The 15,676-nt window shown below is 40.3% G+C and overlaps 1 protein-coding gene across 13 annotated transcripts in view; it reads left to right on the top strand.

Moving 5' to 3' along the window:
* The window catches only part of LOC311302107 (ankyrin repeat and SAM domain-containing protein 1A), a 132,084-nt gene that overhangs the window by 92,120 nt on the left and 24,288 nt on the right, over positions 1 to 15,676 (top strand). For all 13 annotated transcript variants that reach the window (XM_084427725.1, XM_084427726.1, XM_084427717.1 and 10 more), the window contains 2 exons: positions 680 to 749; positions 4,177 to 4,289. In XM_084427725.1, the coding sequence (XP_084283851.1) occupies positions 680 to 749; positions 4,177 to 4,289 (183 nt within the window). The remainder of the gene's footprint in view (positions 1 to 679; positions 750 to 4,176; positions 4,290 to 15,676) is intronic.

The raw sequence follows: 15,676 nt of genomic DNA, 5'->3' as shown, positions 1-15,676 counted from the left end.
ATATTGAAATGACGATCAGACTATGCTGATGTAATCAGTGTTTTTCAGTTACTGCAGCATTCTGTCAATCACTGAAGGGTGTGCACGTCATGATCAATGAATGCCGATTCCAATGAGATCCAAGAGTAGAGTCGCTTGACTTTGCTAACTTCCAGAATAATCAAATGCACGACAGAACTACTTTTACCCTTATGCCTTTTCAGACAGTTTCTTAGCGTCAGACATTTAGGAAGTTTGACTAGTGATTGATGATGGTGAATGTATGAAATGACGTGTTGTCCCCTTGATCTCCTGCATGTTTTTGAGTTTACCTGAATGTCTTGGGTGTTTACTTGCTTGAGTATTTGGACTGTGGATTGTCTTCCATGTGTAACCGGGGGGTGAGTGACATACCCTCAGTTCACTTGTGACTCTATTGGTCAGGGCTGGTGTAACCAGATGTCTCTCTGTCCAACATTACGTCACTTCTTATTTGCCTTGTGCATGATCTTTATAACCTTGGGATGATAGATGGTGTGTTTCTCAGTCGGTATTGCCGCTGTTTACCGCTTCATCTGCTCTGCTGGGAAATCATTAATGCAAAGTTTTAACATAAATTACAGCTGCTTTTTTTCCAAATTGCACTATGGTTAGTGTCTTCATGTGGTTGTCTCATTGTGTGTTTTTTTTTCTCTTACAGATTGAGAAGATCATGACTTTGATTGGTGCCGGCATTGACTTCTCCAAAGACCAGGATTGCGCCGCCACAGGTATGTGATGGCGTTACCTTTCAGCTGTATCTAAACACTTCTGCCCTGTTTTCATTATTCAGCTGAGAGAGTTTCTGACATAATGCACAATGCATTGTATTTTTAATTTATTGTGTTTTAATTGAGAGGGGAGATGTTTTTTCAATCACTGCTCATTGTAGCCACAGTTAGCTGGCGGTTTGGTCTCCTGATGTTAACTGAGCATCAAGTGTCTTTGGGGATTGTATGTTTGAATGAGGATCTGCCTTCGGATCACCTCCCCTATGAAATGAGACCTGACTGAGCAGACCAGCAATGAAACACAATAACCTCTTGATGGGCAAGAGGAGGACGAAGGCCAAGTCCAGAAGAGTTACATTAGTGAATAAAGGATATGGGGTTGGCTGGCCCTTTAAATGGAGAATGAGAAATCCCAGTGTGCCGTTGAAGGACGAGGGGACACTTGAGAGTTAAATCAATGGGCGCTGAGATGCTTGACGATTCAGCCTTGTTGTGATGCATGACCTTGTTCTGTATGGAGGCAGTTTATTGACCTTCCTCTGGAATTAACCCAAACTACAGCAATCGAGACTGTCACGCTTGCTGTACCACTCGGTCCTGTAAGCACGGTTTGGCAACTCCTGCAAAAACGGAGGGGGAAGATTCTGTTCTTAAGTTTAAGCCTTGAATAAATCACCATCCTCACATCAGTTTATCTAAAGCCTGTAGACACTGTTTCAAGTGGTTTGTGTCTCTGCAAGGGGCCTTTTGTATTCCAACTGGGTTCATTGGCCCATATAACTAGCTAGAGGACCAGTCCTTCCACTGTCCTTTTGTCACATGGCACTGGCACTGACCTCATTTCCTGTTTCCTGCGGGCATCCTACTTGGACATGATTCCTGGTTTTTAATTTTATTACTGGTGCTTACTAAAGCCAGCATTTATTACTTTTGCGCGTCCTTGACAATATGAATTTGAACAAACCCATAACCAAAGTAAGACTTTAAAGTGTTGCTTGTCCTGCACTGTTTGATACCTCGAATCATGCAGCTTATTGAGTTGTGCTATTACCTTTTTAAGAAATCAGACTTCAGATTTTTGGGTAAGCAATAAAATGGACAAATAAATCTAGGGATCAGAATATCACAGGCTAGAAAGCCACCACCTAGATACCTCCAAGAACAATCTTGGTTCACTTGTACCATTTTAGATGGTAACAATACGTTGTTTTGTTGTTGTTTTTTTAAACTAAAGTGAACTTCTTTGACTTTGACTTGGCCCACCTTTCCTAATATCAAGCCTAATAAAGGCACCTGTCACATCAAGAATACCATATTTCATTTACAAACTCCTGCAACTGAATTTTTTACAGATTTTTTCATTTTGTTTCTGTCTATGTGGATAAAGGTGCTAAAATATTAACATGCATGAGTGTCAGGGGATTTAGAGGAAGAACTGCCCTGCAGCTTGGCAATAATCTCAGATCTACACCCTCCAGCCTAGAAGCTCTGCATATGCCTCTGTGTTTGTGCTTTGCTCTCTGTGTAAGCACTGTTTATCATTGAGCCTTGTTTCTTTCTTTGTCTTTTGAATCAGTGCCTCTAATATTGTTACCGTAGTCGACTACACTGGCAAAAGAGGACTGGTCTTGGTCAGGTCAATGGATGGGACAAAGGTTCGATGAGTCCTTAGACAATGGACAGCAGGCCCGCAGTTTCTTTGAGGGGAAGAGCGAGCGAGGCAGGGAGGGGAGGAGACAGGGAGAGGGAGGGGAGAGCAGGAGTGAGGGAGAGAAAGGAGGAGACGGAGCAGGAGTGTTGCAGAGCAGAATTGACAGTGTCCGGTTGAACAAGGAGACCGCACCTTCTGTGCCGAAGGGATTACAGCTGCATTTCTTACAATATCCAGACTCGTCCGCACCGCTCGCCCTGCAAAGTGTGTCAAGTTTGAGTGCCATTCTGTGGAGCTGGGTTGATAAACATCCCACTGACCTTGCATTTCTAACTGAGCAGCTGCCGTGATGTCTCAAGGAACTAGAGGGATATCTAGACGTCTGCAGCCTACTCGGAGGATTGACTGATGGCATGGGAAGTGCTCCCACTTTCTCTGTTTGGACTTCTATGATTCTGGGAAGACTTTGTTGTGTTGGAAAAGCGAGTCTTGTACTTTTGCGGTTTGGAGTCTCTGATTAAGTTGAATAACTCTGGCAGATACTAGTTCTCATTGGATCATTGGTTTTCTGTTCACTTTTGCGTTTAATTCCTCTTTGATTAGACCAACTTCAAGTCTAGGTTTATTAGTGAGGCATGTGTTTGGTGCCCTCTTTTCCGTCAGCAGCTTCTTCTGCAACTAAATTTAATCATAGGCAGGCATATTTGTTGTAGAATAAAGATGATATCAAGAGTTTTATCAGAGCAAAGAGTTGTGATAGCTTTTTTTTCTCTCTGCCTACCAAACACCAGTGCTTGATCTCATGTACCTTTGATCCTGAGAACCACAGAGTGACTTTGTACAATGCAAGTCATGCAGTCCTGCCTGACTTTTAAGTACCAATATCATAGAGATTGGATTAGAAGTTAATTTGCATGAGGATGAAGAGCGCAGTATGCACAATTTAAGAGTTTCCAGGCTCATAGCAATTTTTAGTCACTCTTAGGAGATCAGGAGATTGTGACGTTTTGAGGAGTTATTAGTAAGAGTCACTCTGCATGGGATTGGTAGACATTGTTTGGGCATAATTTTGCACGGACAACACGTCTGCTTGTGTTAGTTAAAGGTGGGACGTTTATTTGTGCACCTACCTCCACGTGGACACCCCAGGAGGGAAATTACAACTTACAGTTGTGAGACGTTTTTCCTGATCCCCTGCTGTGCTCTTCCTCATTAAACAGCTCAGTCAATTAGGGTGTGCAAAGATGGATCTGCAAGCTCGCATTTTCAGGAACTAGCTTTGCCGGGATTCTAAAGAAATTGGTTTTATTACAATGTTGTTTCTATGGATGCACATCGTCTTCTCTCACTGTTTGGATTGTGAAATCAAACCTTTGATTCATAGGCTGATTTTGGACTCAAATGGAAACTTCGATAATTGCTGGTCTCGACCCCCAGTTGTTTTCTGTGTGCATATTTCATAGCAACTTGTTACAACTTCTTAAATCTAAATTGGAAGGTAATGTGGAGTCTAAGTCTGTGATCAGCCTCAGCGTTGGGCCCATCTTCATCCCAAATTCGGAAACACGAACTTCATTCTTAGCAAGCGTGGTTCGCCCCTGCTGTGGGAGCGACCACACCTCTCTGCCGGGATCCTGTCGCCTCTGCCTTCTTGGTGTTTGTGCTCTCGGCACTGCTGGCCGAGGATGATGTGGCAGTGCCACGTCTCTTCATCCGAGTGCCGATGCTATCGTCTCAACGGTTTCTCGCTGCTCAAGCGCCTTCCTCTGTCCGCAGGTGGATCCGGGAGGCTACTGGAGCAGTCGGTCGGTGATTGGTTGGAGCATATAGGCCTTCCACAGTATGAGAGCAAGCTTCTGCTCAACGGCTTCGATGACCTGCGGTTCATGGTGAGTAACACATGCCTTGTTTGTATTTTTTTTTTAAAAGCATCTCACTTTTATTGCTACTGTGCCTTTTAAGACTTCTCCATGTGAATGTACTGTGTTCTGATTGTCTAAACTGTTTACATGTGAAAACAACTTTACATTTTACTTTGCCATTTGGATTTGCCATTGGTGTCTTTCCATGCCTGATCAGATTGCCATTAAGAAAATCTTCACATCTTAACAAAATGCTTGTCATCAAAGAGCTTATATTTTTGTATGGCAGTTTTGATAGTCTGGTGGTTATGGATCTAGGCTAGTAACTGTGATGTTGCAGAGTAATCACCTTCAAGCACACTCCCAGAAAAAGAGAGTTTTTTTTCTTGTACCCTGAATAAATAAGTGTTTAGAAGTGTGCTGCCGTAGCAGAGTGGACCTGCAGCCAAGCACACTTCTGTAACAGCAGCGGGACAGTCAGCATTCGCTTTAAACTGGGAGGTCAAATGAACGGGGAGGGTTCTTTGATTTAACATGATTTGCTATAGGAAAAATAGGCACTTATTCAAGGCGGATGCCCCAGTCTTTATCCAGGGCCTGAATGATCAATCATTAACAACCTAATTAGGACATTGTTGCGAGATTGGACGCTAAGTGGAATTTCTATGTAGGCAGAGCTCCGTTACGTCCAATAACTGCAGACTGTAGACAATAAAGGTTTATAAAACACTAGCCTCTGGAAAATAGGTTTTTATAAGCCCAATTTATAAAGAGTACTTTTTAGTGGTGTTTGCTAAGGCTTCAATTATCATCACCAAGAACTATACCTCAAATCATGCAGAGGTGAGCTATTAGTATTCTAGTTTTTCAGTTTTTTTTTTTAGATCGTTTTTTTTAATAGTCCTTTACGATTGTTGCTTGTCAGACCGAATGAACATGATCCCCGCCGTAATCCATATCACTCTGTAGGATCTCAGATTTCTTTAATGTCAGACTTAACAACAGTCAAGACTCGTTAAAAACTCGTTAATACGCTAGAAGACCCATCCAGCGTTTTACATCATCAAGCCGTGACGCGTTCGATGACTGTGAACTGCATTAAGTGCGGGATTGAAAAGGTGGTTAGCAAACGAAAACAATCTATAGCGTTCATTTTGATCATGTCTTGTCTTGAAACTTAACACTTATTTATATAGCATAAAAAAATTAAATAATTTGAATATAAATATACAAATTTTGGGAATATATATATATATATATATAAATAAATTAAATGCTGCTAATATCACTTCACCGCAGCAGGATTAGAGGAATCTTCTAGGATTTCCAAAATTTGTCTCAGACAGCCAAATCGTGATCTTTTGACTTGGGCTTCCAGACCATGCTAGCAACATGTTGGAGATCACACAACATTTTCTCACTCAGTTTCTTCAGAAAGTGTGTATAGTTGAAATTACATTTCAAAAATACACATTTTAAAAATGTATAGGGACACGGCCCACAACCATGTTCTTGGCCAGATTGAGAAGCCCATACAATGCTGTATTAAAGAACCTGGACTCCTCATAAGGGGCTGTGTTGTTTTTACCATGTGAGGTAATGAGGATTGATGGTGATGCGGTTGAAAGCCTCAGCTGGCCGAGGGAGGCGATGTGCGTGTTGTAAATCAAAGATAGAGACGGGCCCCTGGACGCCCTCTGTTCTACTCTGAGAGCCACCTCATTGCAGAAGTAATGAAGGTTTTATGGCCAAGCTGGTCAGCTGTGTGTGTGTGTGTGTGTGTGTGTGTGTGTGTGTGTGTGTGTGTGTGTCTCTTGATGCATCGGGCCATCTCTGTAGCTCCTTCATAACATCATGCTAGGTGTTGCGTAGATAGAAAGATTGGAAAGGTTAAATTCCATTAATGTTCTCAGTTAGCTATTAATGACACTGATGTCGAAACGAGGGTAGTCACAGTTATTCATTAAAACCAGTCAAATAAAAAATAGTTATACAATTAACAACAATTAGACTTCTCACACAAGTAAACAAAAATTCACCATTTATAATTTTCAATTAAACAGTCGGTATCATTTCTTTCACATACTGTTCAATATACGGTACCATTCAGAAGTTTGTTTTGCACAATTTTACAAATAAAATTATACTTTTACTTAGCAATGGCAAATTAAATTTAGTCAATGTTTATCACAGTTTACACAGAAATATTAAGCAGTAAACCTGTTTTCAACATTGATAATAATCAGAAATGTTTCTTGAGCATCAAATCATCATATAAGAATGATTTCTGCCATCACAGGATTAAAGTACATTTTAAAATATATTCTAATAGGAAACAAATATTTTGTAATATTTCACTGTATTTGCTCAAATAAATGCAGCATTGGTAAGCAAGAGACTAAACAAAATCCCCAAACGTTTGAACGGTAGCATATATGCAGTCTCAGCTCATAATGCTGTGCTCAAAGTCAGTGGCGTGGCATGATGCGGTCACATAATCACATAATGCGTTCTTTGGATGTGAGTGTTCAGCACAGCTGAAGTCCACAATAACACAGATATAGGAGGCCAGTCTCTCTGCTGTGTTCAGATTGCTTTGCCTGAATGCATTTGTGGACTTGTGCTGATTTATATATGCAGGATTAATAAATCTTAGCTGGACCGTACAGCTGTACTCTCTTACATACTTAACTCTGAGTGTCACAGTGGAGACGAGTAAGAAATGAATTCGGCTTGGATTTGTTTATATGCTGGTCTGTACCTCATCATACTGTAGCCTAGACACTTTGAGCTTCTTAAGAAAAACGCTCAATTTCATCTCTACATTGAAACTGCAGAAAGGTCATTTTTAACTCTGAGCTGATTGGAAAGAGGCAGGCGTTTTACACATGACTATTTTAACAGCTCAGCGGGTTTAGCATCTTCAGCTGTCGATGTGTTTAATATCTGCAGAACGCTTTGAACATCGCTGTAAAGCTCCTTCTCGTCTTTGTCTTTTTTTGGAGACTTCATCTTCCTCTGCTCACGCTCTGTTTTTCATGGCAGAGTGTAGGATTGACGATCCGTTCTCTCTAAGATAATACTGGTGCAGAACGCTTGGGCTTTTTTTGCATGGATAAACACTCTTCTCTTTCATCTTAGTTTACCAGAGTTCTCCTCACTATATTTAAAAGAGAACAGGGCTAAACAAGAGACAGCAACTAAAATGGATAAAAAAAAACATAATGCAGACATAATTTATATTGAGAGTACGTTTACACGACAACGATATGCTTAAAGCGGAGAAGTTTTTCCTTTGAGCTTTCCACGTACTTACGACACCATTGTCAGAACGATCCCCATTCACACGGATCCGCGAATACGACTAAAAGTGCTGTATTCTGCTGCCAGGCCATTAGATGGCGATGAAACACTATAGACTGAACACGTAATACCCATGTGCATGACGTCATCGTCTTCAGAGATTCGCGTTTTTGTTGTTTACACAGAGACCGTTTTCAAAACCTTGCACTTTGAAATCGGTTTTCAAAACTTTGCGTTTTCAGGCGCCCAAAGCGCCGTTGTCGTGTAAATGAACGGATAAAAAGTTTTACGTTTTTAGTTGAAAATGGTGTTGTGTAAACAGTCCCTTAGTCACCATTGACAACAGTCTGGATAATCGTATGTACATCAATATATGGTTTTATCAGAAAGTTGGACGTTTATGATATTTAATTACTTTCTGCGTGTCTACACTGGATGCCACCGCTGTAACTAGAAGCTGTCTACACCGTACGTGACTGCTATAACTAGAAGCTGTCTACACCATACGCCACCGCTATAACTAGAAGCTGTCTACACCGTACGCCACCGCTGTAACTAGAAGCTGTCTACACCATACGCCACCGCTATAACTAGAAGCTGTCTACACCATACGCCACCGCTGTAACTAGAAGCTGTCTACACCGTACGCCACCGCTGTAACTAGAAGCTGTCTACACCGTACGCCACAGCTGTAACTAGAAGCTGTCTACACCGTACGCCACCGCTGTAACTAGAAGCTGTCTACACCGTACGCCACCGCTGTAACTAGAAGCTGTCTACACCGGACGCCACCGCTGTAACTAGAAGCTGTCTACACCGGACGCCACCGCTGTAACTAGAAGCTGTCTACACCATACGCCACCGCTATAACTAGAAGCTGTCTACACCATACGCCACCGCTGTAACTAGAAGCTGTCTACACCATACGCCACCGCTATAACTAGAAGCTGTCTACACCATACGCCACCGCTATAACTAGAAGCTGTCTACACCGTACGCCACTGCTATAACTAGAAGCTGTCTACACCGTACGCCACCGCTGTAACTAGAAGCTGTCTACACCGTACGCCACCGCTGTAACTAGAAGCTGTCTACACCGGACGTGACCGCTGTAACTAGAAGCTGTCTACACCGGACGCGACCGCTATAACTAGAAGCTGTCTACACCGTACGCCACCGCTATAACTAGAAGCTGTCTACACCGTAGGCGATCGCTATAACTAGAAGCTGTCTACACCGTAGGCGACCGCTATAACTAGAAGCTGTCTACACCGTAGGCGACCGCTATAACTAGAAGCTGTCTACACCGGACGCCACCAGTATAATTAGAAGCTGTCTACACCGTACGTGACCGCTATAACTAGAAGCTGTCTACACCGTACGCCACCGCTGTAACTAGAAGCTGTCTACACCGTACGTGACCGCTATAACTTGAAGCTGTCTACACCGGACGCGACCGCTATAACTAGAAGCTGACTACACTGTACGCCACCACTTTAACTAGAAGCTGTCTACACCGTACGTGACTGCTATAACTTGAAGCTGTCTACACCGTACGCGACCGCTATAACTAGAAGCTGTCTACACTGTACACGACCGCTATAACTAGAAGCTGTCTACACCGTACACGACCGCTATAACTAGAAGCTGTCTACACCGTACGTGACCGCTATAACTAGAAGCTGTCTACACCGTACGCGACCGCTATAACTAGAAGCTGTCTACACCGTACGTGACCGCTATAACTAGAAGCTGTCTACACCGTACGCCACCGCTATAACTAGAAGCTGTCTACACCGTACGTGACCGCTATAACTTGAAGCTGTCTACACCGGACGCGACCGCTATAACTAGAAGCTGACTACACTGTACGCCACCACTTTAACTAGAAGCTGTCTACACCGTACGTGACTGCTATAACTTGAAGCTGTCTACACCGTACGCGACCGCTATAACTAGAAGCTGTCTACACTGTACACGACCGCTATAACTAGAAGCTGTCTACACTGTACACGACCGCTATAACTAGAAGCTGTCTACACCGTACACGACCGCTATAACTAGAAGCTGTCTACACGTACGCGACCGCTATAACTAGAAGCTGTCTACACCGTACACGACCACTATAACTAGAAGCTGTCTACACCGTACACGACCGCTATAACTAGAAGCTGTCTACACCGTACGTGACCGCTATAACTAGAAGCTGTCTACACGTACGCGACCGCTATAACTAGAAGCTGTCTACACGTACGCGACCGCTATAACTAGAAGCTGTCTACACCGTACACGACCGCTATAACTAGAAGCTGTCTACACCGTACGTGACCGCTATAACTAGAAGCTGTCTACACTGGACGCTGTTTTTACTGTATTTATCATCAAATAAATGCAGCCTTGGTGAGCAGAAGATGAAGAAGCCTAATGACCTGATTCAAGGAATTGTTACTCAGCGTTTTGTGTATGTGGTGAACACACATTGGAAGATGGGATGTGATTTGTAAAAGCATTCACATCTCTTCTCTAACTAGTGTGGTTTCATGCATATTAAAGAACTTCTGAAAGTCAGAGCTTGAGTAACACACATGCGATACTAGATAGAGGCCAAAACATTGCTCTTACTTTCCCAACTAATTCCAAATGCATTGGAGACGGAGTGCAGGAGAACGACTCAGAGCTCTCGCTTTCATTCGGACACCTGGGGTGAGTTCGTCTTACGTCTTTCCAGAAGTGCATTACCACCCGCATCCATCTCCATTCTTTCTTCCCATCTCGTCCTCCTCTCTGCACTCCACTTCTCCATAATTCACCCCAAAGAAGCCCATCGCCTTTGATCTCGCCGGAGATATTTGATCAATAATTAAAATGAGCTTGTCTGCCGTGTATTTAGGTCTTGCATTAAGAAATTTGACTTTAATATGTTGCTATTTTTACTTGCGCTTGAGTATTAAAACGCATGTAAAAATGAAGGAAAATCTGAGGACACAAAGTGGATTTTGTGAGGTGCATTATGGGAAATGTAATTTTGCGATGTCAGATGTGATGGGTAGATCCAGTTAAGCAGGTTAATTAAGTGTGTTCATTACATCCATTAGTTTCCTCTGAGCGATCTAAAGCGCTGTACTCCGCTGTTTGTGTCTTACCTGTGAGAACGGTGTGATCTGTTCAGTGTTATTGGAAAGAGGTTTAAATAAATGAGATGCGTCTGCTCAATATTGCTCAGCCTTTTGGGAATATACAGTTTGAACTATATCAGTATTTTCACATACAAAAAGGTTAGTCAATCAGAGACATCTTACATTTGGTTTATAAGAGAAAGTGGGGAAAATAGACACACACAAAAAAAAAAAAAAGTATTTAAAAAAAAATAAATAAAATGCTGCAAAAGCCTGAAATGCGGTCCGTTTAGGGCCGGAGGATGTTAGCATTCTCCTTGCCACTGTCCCCATGTGCAGCCAGCTTACAAAGTCATCAAGGCACTTGCGTTTGCAGAGAGAGGTGAGAAGTGGAATTAGCTTCACGTTTGGGTCAGTGAATGGCGCTTCAGAATGACCGGCCACAGAAAAGAGCTGGCATCACAATCAGATATCAACACCAGTACCAGATGCACCTGTAGTGTGTGTGTGTGTGTGTGTGTGTGTGTGTGTGTGTGTGTGTGCGTGTGTGCGCAGCATCTATTTCAAATAAATGCTGTTCTTCTAAACTTTTATTTTAAAAGAATCCTGAATGAAATCTATCAGTTTCCACAAAAATATGAAGCCGCACGACTGTTCTCAACATTGATATTAAGAAATGTTGGTTACACTTTATTTTAAGGTGATGTAGTTTCATTATACTTAGTATAATAAGTACTGAGTATTATTAATTAACTACACTAATAAGTACTTACTATAGAGTTATGGTTTTAGGGTTAGTTACTTGTAGTTATGCATAATTTACTGTTTTTAGTATAGTAAGTACATGTAGTAACGTGTAACTACGTCACCTTAAAATAATGTGTTACCGGAATGTTTTTAAGCAGCAAATCATCATATTAGACTGATTTCTGAAGGATCATGTGACACTGAAGACTGGAGTAGTTATGATGCTGAAAATTCAGCTTTGATCTCAGGAATTAATTACATTTTAATATATATATTCACACTTTAAATTGTAATATATTTCACATTTGTTCATTATTTTTGATTTTTGATTAAATATAGATCATCTTAAGAGACTTTAAATCTTTAAAAGATCCCCTAAAACTTTTTTTGTGCAAATATACAGTCAAACCAAAATTTATTCAGACACCTTCAACATTTCTCACATTATCACAGTTTATTCGCTATAGTTTTGAAAATGGTAATAAAATATGACAAGACCTCAGTTGATATTTCACTGGTTTTGTCCGTCCTTCTGTTAGACTGTCTCACAGATGAGTTATGTTGAATATCTGTCAGCTGTTAACTTTAAGTACACAATTAGATAAGCATTGCTTGGTAATTGGTATTATTTTTGTTCAGTCTGTGGTGTAAAAAGGTCGCATTAGCAATTAAAGAAAAAACACTGAAGCAAAACATGGTCAGGTCAAAGTGTCTGAATCATTTTGGGTCCCAAATTTGTATAAATTTTACTGATAGTCCACTATATGAGGAATTTTTGGGTCTAATATGTCACAGTTTGCTTTATTGTGCTATCCTCATCTATATAAATGAACTATAATGTCCTGCACCAACTAGTAAAAAAATATAAAAAATTATATCTGGTGTCTGAATAATTTTTGGTTTGACTGTATGTACTATGTATGCATGTATGTATGTATGTATGTATGTATGTATGTACGGTATGACTAATATGAATTTTATATTAATATAATATAATGTGTAGGCCTATCATTATTTATGGTAGTCTATTGGTTTACATTAATCTATCATATACAGTTTAATAGCACTTTATTTTTCAAACAACCACCAAACTATCAGTATCAGTACATTTTGTTTTTAATAATTGAATGTTTGCCTCACAACTCTTGTATCAGTACGACCATATTAAAAATGTGTAAGTGACCTTTGCTGGACGTGGATTCAACCCGCGTCACGCCGGCTCATTTATGATTGACAGAAGTGCCGGTGCTCTGAGCCAGCCAGCGTCTGATTGGTGCTTCTGAAAAAGGCGTCTCTTGATGTCATTGACATGATTGCTAGAGTGCAGAATGATTACAAGTGCTTCTGTAGTCATAAAGCATCGTTCCTCGGTTAATTCAGGTTCCTCTGCATTAGAGAGATTTCCTCTGAGGTTTTCCACAACAGATTTCTCTTGATTTCTCATGCACTGCTGCTGGAATTGAGCTGTTGTTTGGTGGACTTCCCTGATTCTCTCCTCTGCCGTCATGAGGAATCTCTCCACAACTGGCATCAAAGTTTTATTCTCAGATGTCTTTGTGAAATTGGATAGGTCTAAAAAGACATTACTTTGCAAAGTTCGCAAAGTCTACAAAGTCTCTAGAGCCGTGAGTCATACAGGTACAAGCTTTCATTAGTGCTGTTTGCAAAGGAGAATCACTGTTATATACGTGGGGTTTGGGATTTAAATGCAAAGTATACAAAAGTTTGCCTCGCCCTTCATTGTTTGTGGTACAGACATGAACGATACCTACAGTCTTTGTGTTGTTTGTTTTGGTTTTTTGTTTGTGTTGTGTTTGTTCTGAGTTTTTGTTTTGTGGTTTGCTTTTTATTGTTTGTGTTTTGCTTTTTGTTGTTTTTTGGGTTGTTTGGTGTTTTTGATTTGTCTTTTTGTGTTTTATTTGGGTGAGGTTGTTTGGTTCTGTTTTGTTTGTTTATTAGTTTTGAGGTTTTGTTTTGTGGTTTGCTTTTTCTTGTTTTTGTTGTTGGTTTTGGTTTGTGTTTTGCTTTTTGTTTTTTAGTGTTTTATTGGGGTTTTTTGTGTTTGGAGTTTTGATTAGTTTTTTTGTGTTTCTGGATGGTCCTGTTTTGTTTGTTTGGAGTTTTGGTTTTGGTCTGCTTTTCATTGTTTGTGTTACTGGTTTTGGTTTGCGTTTTGCTTTTTGTTGGGAATTTTATTTATTTTTTGTGTGTGTTTGGTGTTTTTGATTTGTCTTTTTGTGTGTTATTTGGATGGGGTTGTTTGGTTCGGTTTTGTTTGTTTGGAGTTTGCTTTTAGTTGCTAGTGTTTTGTGGTGGTGGTGGTTAGGCCTGTCGTGATAGTCAATAAATCAATTAATCGCACCATAAAAAAAATGAGCTCGATCATTTTTCCGGCCGTGATAATTCCATTTGCATGCTTTATTATTATTATTATTATTATTATTATTATTTTTTTTTTTATTTTTTTTTATTTAGCGTATATGAGGAGTGAACCCTCTTGTCAGTTGCATGGTCTTTGTGTGGGGAGGCGGCGCCGTGGCGCTTGTCAGTCACATGGTCTTTGTATGGGAAAGCGGGACTGCTTGCGGCATATGATACGCACGCACTCCTCACCCCTAATCCTAACCAAGTATTTTACAGTGCGTAGCATATACACGCAATAAAGTGCGTCTCCGTCTTCCCGACACAATCACTCGGGCGTTTAGTCGACAAAGTAACAGGAGGACAGTGCAAAATGGTGTGATAGGGCCTGTTGAGGCTTTTTTTGTTTTGTTTACAAAGGTCCTAACCGGCAGTTTTGCCTGTTATGGAATGTATCACTATTTATGTCTGAGCCTAATGTTTCATATTTTTGAAGTGCAATTTTGTTTACATCCATTTTATTTATTGTTTTTGGTATTTATTCAAGTGAATTTCTTTGTTAACAGACACTGAGAGACCATTGCTTTTATTGTTTTTGGTTGTTTTGTTCATTTTTTTGTGGATATTTAAAATGTTTTCCGTTTTCAATGTTTAATATTCTTTAGAAATAAAAGTTTATAGATCTCTGAAAAGGTGTACCTGCATTATTATGCCATTATCATTATATTAGATGAAAATGGTCTCAGTCGTTTATCGCAATAATTTCTTGGACAATTTATCGTCCAGCAAAATTTGTTATCGTGACAGGCCTAGTGGTGGTGTTTGGTATGGCTATTGTTTGATTTTTAATTTTATTTTTCTTGTTGAAGTGGGGATTGTGACCGAAGGATTGTGTTGCAGTGTGAATCTTTTGTAAGAATGGACTCTGAGTCTCTCAATCGGCACATTTTAATTATTTATTTTAATTTATTTATTTCGATCTCCATCAGCTGCACACGAGCAACTACTCTTCCTGGAGTCGATACAATCCAACATGCCGCTTACAAGACTTTTACACCAGTATTCAATACATTACATTTTACATTACAAACAAAACACTAATGCAATTAAAAACACCACACCCCTACTCACACATACCTACATACAAATCCACACACACACTCATATACACCAGACCTAGTTTGGTCATAATTGTGAGATATAAAAAAATCTTCTGTTACAATAGTACAATTTGGTCATGATACTATACGCAAGAATTTATAGTGGAATAACAATTTACCATTTGCAATACATTTTAATTTATGATCAAATGCCTTTTTAAAAGGACTTTAAACTGATGTTTACTGTGTGCATTAACAATGTCTCTGGGCAAAACATGGCTCTATACATCATAGTCCTCTTTCCATAATTTGTTTTTACTTTGGGTAGTATAAACCTCCCCTCTGTAGCATGTCTAGTGGCATAATGATGCTCATCAGAACTAAAGCATAGCCTACGATAAAGTACTTTTGGTAATTTAGTTGAAATAATGTTCCTTGTTAAATTTAGCAAGGAAACTGTAAATGGGGTTGAAATTATGAGAAACGGTTCAGAAAAGTGACATTAGTTAGCGAGAGAAAATCTGTAGCTTTAGTTTGATAGTTGATTAGTTTCCAAATACTTTGTGGAGCCACTGAATGTACATCCTCCATGTGTTTCGTATTCAGTTGTCGCATAATCGCATTTATAGAAAAAAAATGATCTCAGATTTCTTTACTGAAGGCTGATAATGGGAGAAGAAGAGTTAAGTGGAATAGAGAGCGAGAGGGAGATGAAAAGAGGACGGAGACAGACGGAGAGGATGGAGACAGACATCCACCTTAACCTTTCTGCATTCAGCCGCCGTTT

The sequence above is a fragment of the Rutilus rutilus genome (assembly GCF_951802725.1).
Source record: "Rutilus rutilus genome assembly, chromosome: 13".
Classification (NCBI taxonomy): domain Eukaryota; kingdom Metazoa; phylum Chordata; class Actinopteri; order Cypriniformes; family Leuciscidae; genus Rutilus; species Rutilus rutilus.
This window is presented reverse-complemented; position numbering and strand designations above follow the sequence as displayed.